The 8,607-nt window shown below is 45.6% G+C and overlaps 1 protein-coding gene across 1 annotated transcript; it reads left to right on the top strand.

Moving 5' to 3' along the window:
* The first annotated feature begins 2,030 nt into the window (after positions 1-2,030).
* Positions 2,031-8,273, top strand: LOC136508146 (uncharacterized). Its single transcript, XM_066502776.1, has 3 exons — positions 2,031-4,685; positions 6,892-7,202; positions 7,568-8,273. The coding sequence occupies exons 1-3, from the start codon at positions 2,242-2,244 to the stop codon at positions 7,912-7,914; spliced, it is 3,102 nt and encodes a 1,033-aa protein (XP_066358873.1). The 5' UTR covers positions 2,031-2,241; the 3' UTR covers positions 7,915-8,273.
* The last annotated feature ends 334 nt before the right edge of the window (positions 8,274-8,607 follow it).

Below are 8,607 nucleotides of genomic sequence, written 5' to 3'. Positions count from 1 at the left end.
CACAAGGGTGAGTTTTACCTAGCAGGTTTTTAATAAGGCAGCCATTGCGCATGCTCCAAATATATTCCTATTTTCTTAACTCTGTGTGTTTGCTGTGTTTTTCTGACTAGTTGAGTTGTGCACTTGCGCTGATGAACTTGGGTTAAAAATATGTTAGTGTCTGGAGCGGCACGGGCACTGGCGTGCCACCGTGACTGCTGGCACGGCACGGCACGGCACGGTTTCTCCTCCATAGTGCCATGCCTGGGCTGCCACTTAGGCACGGTGACATTAACAGGCATGGCACGACGGGCCACCGTGCCCGTGCCGTGCCGTGACGCCTTTGTTGCCTTGCGCGACGCTACACCATGCCTGCGCCACAGCTTCTGCTAGCCTGCGACAGCAACTGCCAGACCGCAGAGTTCTTGCCAAGCTACTCCTCTGCCGACGGAGCTTGTTCGAGCTCGCCGGAGCAGTCTCTTTCGAGTCCGTGGAGGAGCGACCCCAAGACTGACGGTGCAAAATCCAGTCCAATTCTTGCGGCGGGCGCAGAGAGGCAACGTGCTGTGGGTTCGACGTTGTAGGGCATGCAGGACTTCGGCCCAGTTTAGTTTCAATTTTTTTTTGGCAAAATGGACACTGTAGCATTTTTGTTGTTATTTGACAAATAGTGTCCAATCATAGTCTAATTAGGCTTAAAAGATTCGTCTCGTGGATTTCGTCTAAACTGTGTAATTAGTTTTATTTTTTATTTATATTTAATGTTTCATGCATGTGTCCAAAGATTCGATGTGACGGGGAATGTGAAAAATTTTGTAAAATATTTTGTGAACTAAACTGGGCCTTCGTTGCAGCAGGATGGACGGTGCGCTGCCACGTGATGGGACAGAGAGTACATCCTTTGGTGTACGTGTACAAGCTGCAGTCTGGATATGGCATGGCACTACTCATGGTTATCCAACAAAGGGTACATTTAATTACTCTTCGAAGCTCTACTATTCTGAAGAAAGAATACACGGTAGGGACAAAGATTCAATCATCGTTCGGGTTGACCTTCGATTCTCGTCGAAGATGGTCCTCAGATTTAACGATGGTAGAAGTAGAGCTTATATCTCGAGTCCGGTTACGCTTAACCAACGTCTATGGCTAAGATTCTAAATCCTCAAAGACACGTTGTGTTATCGGAGTGCGAAGACAGTCATGGAGAGCGTCGATTGTGTTATCGGAGTGCGACGATGAGAATCTTGGTCCCGTTCGGCTTACCCAGAAGCCGGCTTGTTTGTTTTTTTTAGCTGGAATCATATTTTTCTCTCACAATAATTCAGCCAGAACATTGTTTTTTAACCAGTTTCAGTTAAGTTTCAGCAAGAGGAACGAGGCCCTTAGATGTTGTTGCTGTGGCTACTTCTCGGCTAAGGCCCGGCGCCCCCAACGACATCTCCTGTGTTGGCTTGTCCAGAATCGTAGACGACGGTTTTCTAGATCCTTTTGTATCCTTGCTCTTGAGCAGCTTAGTTTGAGTCACTGCGTTGGCTCTATAATCGTAGCTATGCAGCTACACATGTACTTCATGGGAGCTGTCTTCCCAATTCCCTGTACTGTGCTTATGTTTTAATATAAATTAGAGTCGTTGTAAAAGAAAAACTTCATATCTTTTTTCATTTTTTTCTTCTTTGGCCTTTCCCTTTCCTTTGATTAACTTTTTTTTTGAAAATCGAATAATTTTTTTTGTTTGTGGTTGCCATTGATGAACTTTTTTTAGCAACTGATTATCTTTTTTTAGAGACCTTTGATTAAGGTCCCATTCGGCTGGCAGAATTTTGGCTGAAACTGACTGAAAAATCACTGTTCTGACTGAATTATTATGAGAGAAAAATATTGTTCCGACTGAAAAAAAAAAATCAAAAAGTTAAATATGGAGTAAACCGAACCGGTCTAACTTTCTTTTGCTTTCGGACATGGGCTCCACAGGCCCAACCAAGTAACGCAGGCCCACCACCACATCAGCAGCATAAAACGGCAACCCCTAACCGCCCCCGAACCCACCGCGATCCCCATTCCATTCCCCCGCCGCCCGCCGCCTCCCATCGCCCATCGCTACGGCGATGACTGTTGCCACAACCGCCGCCACCTTGACGCGGAAGAGATTCTGAGGCTTGGATCTGAAGCTCGCCTCGATCCCACAGCCACTCACCCACCGCCGTTCCACCGTCACGGTAGCGACCCCCACCCTCAGGTCGTAGCTGCGACCTCGCCGGCGCCATGCGACGCGGAGGCGGAGGCGGAGGCAGGGGAAGTGGAGGTAAAGGAGGGCGATCAGGAGGAGGTGGAGCGGGCTCCGGTCGCAGGGACGCGCGCCACGGCGGCGCCTCCTACCGCGACGACCGTGGTAGGCGCTCCGACTACCGCTCCCGCCGCACCCCGTCCCCGGACCGCCGCCCGCGCCGCCCCAGGGGCGAGGACAACGACCGCGACCGTAGCCCGCCCCGCGGCGGCCGCATGGGCTACGGCGACCGTAGCCCGCCCCGCGGCGGCCGCATCGGCTACGGCGACCGCAGCCCGCCCCGCGGCGGCCGTAGCCCGCCACGGCGCGAGCGCGCGGGCTACGGCGGTGACCGCGACGCGTCGCCCCGCCGTGGGCATGCGCCACACAAAGACGCCTTCGGCCCGCTGGGCGGCGACCGCCACGCCTCTCCCCGCGGGCGAAGGGAATACGGTGATAGCCGCGGCTCGCCCCGCGGGGCCAGGGACTACGAAAGGTCTCCCTACCGCGAGGAGCGCGACAGGTACGACCGCCCTGTCCGCGTTGCCGATCTCGGCCACGACTCCCCGCCGGCCTACATGCTTCCTGACCACCCTTCCGACCTCGGACGTCCGGCGTCCCTGCGCGCCGGGAGGAAGGAAAGCGACTATTTTGGCGGCTCTGGTGACGACCGTAGCCTTCTCAAGGACGACTACCTTGGGGGCGGTGGGTTGACACTTAGAATAAGTGCAACTGAAATGGGAAGGACTAGCGCCATGCACTTCCAAGACCGCAGATTGTCGCCTCCACCACCTCTGTATCCCACTGTGCCGCACGAGACTGGATTCTTGACAGGAGGATCTGCCATGAAGGCCAGTGATGGTTATGTTGCTGGAAACACCCAGCGACTGCACGATGATGGCAATTTTAAGTACCACAAGAATGCCCCATATATTGAGAGTAGAGATACTGAGAGGCATTATTCTGGCAGTAGGGACTTGGTTGTTGAGAAAGGTGGAGGTGCAGAAAGGTTTTATGATGATGTGCCTGCTGGGAGGATTAGAGAAACAGAGATGCTTTACTCTAGAAGGGGCATTGGTGATTCTTCCTCAGCCTTGCTTGCCAAGGACCACAATCCATACAGGATGCACACTGAACCTGGCTATGAGACAAGCAATGGATACAACATGGATGGCCTTGGCAGGTCATCTCATGACTCACTGGGGTATGGGAGTGGTCATCCTCATAGGTTATCAGGAAGTCCATTAGAGCATGGCAGTGGTCATGGTGATGAAACATTACTGGATATTGAAAGGCAGGCACACTCTAGGCATACACCAAGAGCTGCGTCCTTGGAGTATGATGGACATGATACATATACTGCATCAGAGAACATACGTGGGAATGTCCCACTGAATTCAAGGCACATATCAGGCTCAACATCTTTGAGAGGTCTCAGGGATGAAAGGATTAACGACAATCTGAGGTTATCCCATATGATTGAAGAAGACAAGAGTAGCTTTGAAGAAGCCATGCATCAGGACACAGAGCACTTAATTCAGCATTCTTATGGTGGTGATGCTTCTGTAAAGTATCTAACAGCAAGGGGTGGTGATGATCGCTACTCCCACTCCCCTGGAACTGAACCTATTGGAATTTCGAGGCGGCCAGCTCGTCAGCATGAGTTTGATTCGTTTGGTTACTCAAGTGATCAAGAAGCTTCCCTTGTGGTTTCTAGGAAAAGAGGCAGGAGTCCTGAATATCATGATCATGAGATAGATGTGTATCAAGCTGATCATGGGTTTGCAGGACATGAGTACTATGATGATGATATTGATGAATATGATCTACCCCCACCAAGAATGCCACGATATGTCATGTTTGATGGTGATGAATGTGATGAAAGACATGATGTGCCAACTAATGGTGATGTTTTCTCAAGGCTTGCTTTGCCACATGAAACCTATGGGGAATGGACTGACATGGATCGGGGGAACCATCCTCATTCTGACATCTTGGGTTATGGGTATTCAAAACACGTACCTATGTATCAGAGGCTGTCTAGACCTAATTTCCACTCACAATTTGGGGAAGCTCCCATGCATGGAAGAGGAAGAGGAAGAGGAAGAGGAGGATTGACTAAGAGTGCCAAAAAGAGACTGAAAACTGCTCCTCATCAGTTCGATGGTGGGTACCCATCAGATAGAAATGAATTTGTTAGGCCAAATAAATTTTCAAAGTCGGCAAAAGATGAACCTAATGGTTCTGAAGTAAAGCATGAAGATGCTCCAGAGTATGAGGATCCTCCTCTGCAGAAAGATCCACCAGAAGGTTCAGAGGAGTTCAGTAAACAGGTTGAGGAAGCATTTCTTAAGTACACAAAGATATTAAATGAGAGTCCAGCTACGCAGAAGAAATACCGTGAGGCATCAAAAGGATCTTTGTCTTGCTGTGTCTGTCGCAGGTTTGTCTTTCTTTGCCTGCGAACTAAACAGTTCCTCCTATAACTTTGTTAGCAGTTGCCTACTTGCTGGGTATGGTGACTGGAATGGAGAAATCGAAGGAAAAGTGATGTCTTCTGTAGTAACAATAAAATGCACCTCATACAGTAGATAAGCTTTATAATTTAACCCTATAGTTTAGGTTAACATACTGAGTTATAATTGATATTTCTCTCTAGGAAATTGGCAGAATGTTATGTAGCTTTAGTGCCCATTCTGCCCCTCGTTAAATCAACATGTTTTATGTGGGGCGCGTTATTATGTATATGTGCGATTAGTAGGATGTAGGCTCATGGGCATAGTCACAAAGTTCCTTGGAAAATTAGGTCGTGGAACGGGGATCGAAGAATATTGAACGCTCCTTAAGAAAGTTTTTTTTTCACTTTGGGGATGAGATTGTTCCCGCGTTCCTGGAACGGGAATGGCATTCCCGGTGACAAACATGGACATTGCTGATGGGATTGAGTAGCATAATGAAGATTTTGAGGAACCATCATGTGGATGTGCTGGACTATGGTAACATTCTCGGTTCAATGTTCACTCACATCTCTAAAGCATGTTGGTGCTTTTTATAAGGATTCAGACATAAAAAACATTGGCGTCCAAAGGTTTGAGCATTGGTCTTTGTTGTGAACTGCCATTCTATCCTGTGGCGAGATCAGATGGTGATTCAGCTTGCATGGAGTACTGCATTGCAGTCTTTCAGGTGTATTTGTACAATACGGCTGAAAGGAAGTAAAAGTAACAGCATTGTTCTGTTGATGAGAAATTAGCTTCAGAGTGTCGTTGCCATGAGTTAGTTGGGTTGTCGGAACTTCTTGTTGATAATGTTTTGGTACCAAACATGATTCTGTCCTGTGAAGTCAGGTAGCCACATTGCCAAACTGCTCTTTCTCCTTGGTAACATGGACTGAACACACTCAGCAGGCAACATGTGCAAATTTGGAGACCATTAAACATGTGCAAATTTGGAGACCATTGTGCAAGTTTGGCAATTTGTTTGGAGGAATAACATTATGGCTTCTTTATCGAGCCCTCAAGCATGTTTACTTCTTTAGATCGTACCTAGCCTACCAGTACCAGTATATTAGAATTTCGCTAGCACAGTTTGAAAACCATGCGTGCACAGGTTTGCCAAATCAAGATGACAAAGGTTGCCGCTTACGTATGTCTGGAGCAGTAGAGCAGCCTGAGCTATGCATGGGCTGTATGGCATGCTGCTATTTATTGCTTGCTAGAGTCTGTAGGTTGAGCTATTGGTCTGAACTAACCAAGGGTTTTGTTTAAACTATAAGTTTCTCTATGCTGTTGTTTTTATAAGTATCTTACCTTTTGCTGCCCTGGTAATTTGACCATGAATTCTACTCTTGCATTTGAAATGCATGAAATCTAATTAGTTTTACTATGGTATCTATACTAGTACATACAGTACTGATCAGCTCCATATAGACTGCTGTCCTTTTCATGTTCTAGGTTTTAAATAGTGTTTGTAACGGCATATCAACTTGTACCAATACAACACACCACTTATACAGGCATATCACTTAGCTATAGTTATTTATTTATACTGTTTTCTATCAGTGATTATCGTAACCTTTCTATGATCAAATAAAAGGTGTGTTTGGTTTATTTTTTTCAACAATAACTTTAGATTACTAAGTGCAGTATGCTGCAAATTTGATTTATTTTGCTTGTCCAAACCAGATGTCACTGTATTTTGATTAATTTACATCAAATTTAAGCTCAGGCATTGGTCCAAATGTTTTTCATTGAAGCAGTAGTAGTTTGTTCCATTGTTTCCTTGAGTTAGTGCACAGAGATTGGGTTCAGTTATAGTTCTGAAACATTGCTTGGATGTTTCTGGATTAGTGCGGCGGAGATTTGGGGATCAAAATTTTTTACAAAGTTTTATCTTCTGATTATTTAGTTTGCTATTGGCTCTTTGTGTTCCACTTGATTTATTTTTTTTTGGGAAAATTGGTAGCTACACCCTTGTGAATCGTTTTCAATACTGTGATGTGAATGATCGTGATCATGATGCCCCCCAAGAGGATTGTCGAAATGTAGTTTCTTTTATCTGCATAGTTTGATTGACTGAACAATCACTTGAGATTCTAACCTGAAGAAATACTCTGTTTATTTTGCTCTTTTGTTTACTTCCTACAACAGTGTAGCGAGGAAGTTTCCAGACCTGGATGCACTGCTATCACATGCTTATGATACATGCAAGGCGGGTTTGAAGACAAAACACTTGGGGTTTCACAAAGCACTCTGTGTTCTGATGGGGTGCAATTGGCATGTTGCTCCAGACACATCTAAAGCTCATTACTCCATTCCATCTGAGGAAATAAATGCCATGAGGGAAGACCTCATGCTGTGGCCTCCAGTTGTTGTGATACAGAACAGCTCGACTGGTAATGAGGCAAAGGATACTGGTGCAAAGGTTGTGTCCATAGAAGAAATTGAAGGTGTATTGGCAGGTTAGTTTTCACTGAGACTAAAAAGATCCTATCTGTGCAGCGCCTAGTTAACATTTTGTTTGTCTGTATGGCAACTTAGGATAGTGGCTAAATATGTGCTCATGTTGTCTTCTGTTATATTTCCTTAAGAGATGTTATGATGAGATCGACTTATTCAGCAGCCTATTGTAGTTGTAGGCATACTTTGTTTGTTCTTTTGCAATTCTGGTAGTATTTTTGCAGAGCAAAATGAATGTTTTTGTCTATTATTATTGTTACAATTTTGTGGTGCAGAATAATTCTTAGAAGTATCCTCACGCTATATTTTGTTATTAGTATTGTTTAACTCGTATATAAAATTTGTTTACATTGTCTTACTCATCCAGATATAGGGGTACCACCTGAGAAGGCGAGGGTTAGCCATGGAAGACCAGCCAATCAGAGCGTGTTCTTGGTGAAGTTCCAGCCAACTATATCTGGGTTTCAGGAAGCCATGAGAGTCCATACCCATTTCTCAATCAGGAACCATGGCAAGGAAGAGTTCCAGCTGTTGAGAGGCAGCAAAGGTAAGAAGGCTGCCTCTACTGAGAGCCTGGAAGAGCTGCTTTATGCACATATTGGGGTCGTGGAAGACCTTGGATTGCTGGATGACGGAACAAAGAAGAGATGTAAGGTCAGGAGCAAGAAGGAAATTGAGGCAGATGCAGATGCAACACTGAATTTAGAACCGTGAAGCTGCAAACAAATTAGATCATAGGTTATTAGGTATAGTACGATCTGAACCATTAAAAGTGGTCCTCCTTTTGCTTCATCTTGCGGCTGCTTGCTTGTCCTTGTGGCTGTAACGTCAAGAAAATATCTAAATTTTGCTTTTGTCATTAAAGAGTGATGAAATTCTGTTGGCTTCTGTCTGGGAAAGGCCTGCCTCGGTGTGCAAGGCAAAAACATTTTGTGGCTCCCAGTGGCTAAACGGAAGGTTTCACTCCTTAATGGCAAAAGCAGAATTTCCTGATCGAAGAACCTAGTTCACTATTTGTATCGAATGGATCTTTATATTAAGGCTGATGGATCTTTATATTATGGAATCCCTTCTTTTTCAAGTCTTTTGCTGCGTGAAGTTATGTATAATTTGTGAAGTGTCTGTAGGTTTGGTGGTGTGCTGTTTAGTTGAAGCTTGTCAGGTTGACATGTATGCATAATAGCAGCTGCAGGGAGAATTTTCTCAGGCCTTGCATCCATGAGAAAGGCGTTGAAGATGAGGGTAGTAGCCTCAAGCCATGCGCAGCATTGTTAATTTATGCTATAATGGAGGCAACCAGCTCATCAGCTTGAGTTTGCTTCAACTAAGGTCCAGTTTAGTTTGCAAAAAATTTTGCAAAATTTTTCACATTCCCCGTCACATCGAATCTTTAGACGCATGCATGAA

This window comes from Miscanthus floridulus, chromosome 15 (genome assembly GCF_019320115.1).
Source record: "Miscanthus floridulus cultivar M001 chromosome 15, ASM1932011v1, whole genome shotgun sequence".
Lineage (NCBI taxonomy): Eukaryota > Viridiplantae > Streptophyta > Magnoliopsida > Poales > Poaceae > Miscanthus > Miscanthus floridulus.
Note: the sequence above shows the minus strand (reverse complement) of the source record. Positions and strands in the feature narration are given on the sequence as shown.

Bases quoted from the DNA above. Each gene is read 5' to 3' on its own strand.
- LOC136508146 (XM_066502776.1), top strand. From the start codon at position 2,242: ATGCGACGCGGAGGCGGAGGCGGAGGCAGGGGAAGTGGAGGTAAAGGA. The intron at 4,686-6,891 runs GTTTGTCTTTCT...TTCCTACAACAG, and splicing joins TCTTGCTGTGTCTGTCGCAG to TGTAGCGAGGAAGTTTCCAG. The intron at 7,203-7,567 runs GTTAGTTTTCAC...TTACTCATCCAG, and splicing joins AATTGAAGGTGTATTGGCAG to ATATAGGGGTACCACCTGAG.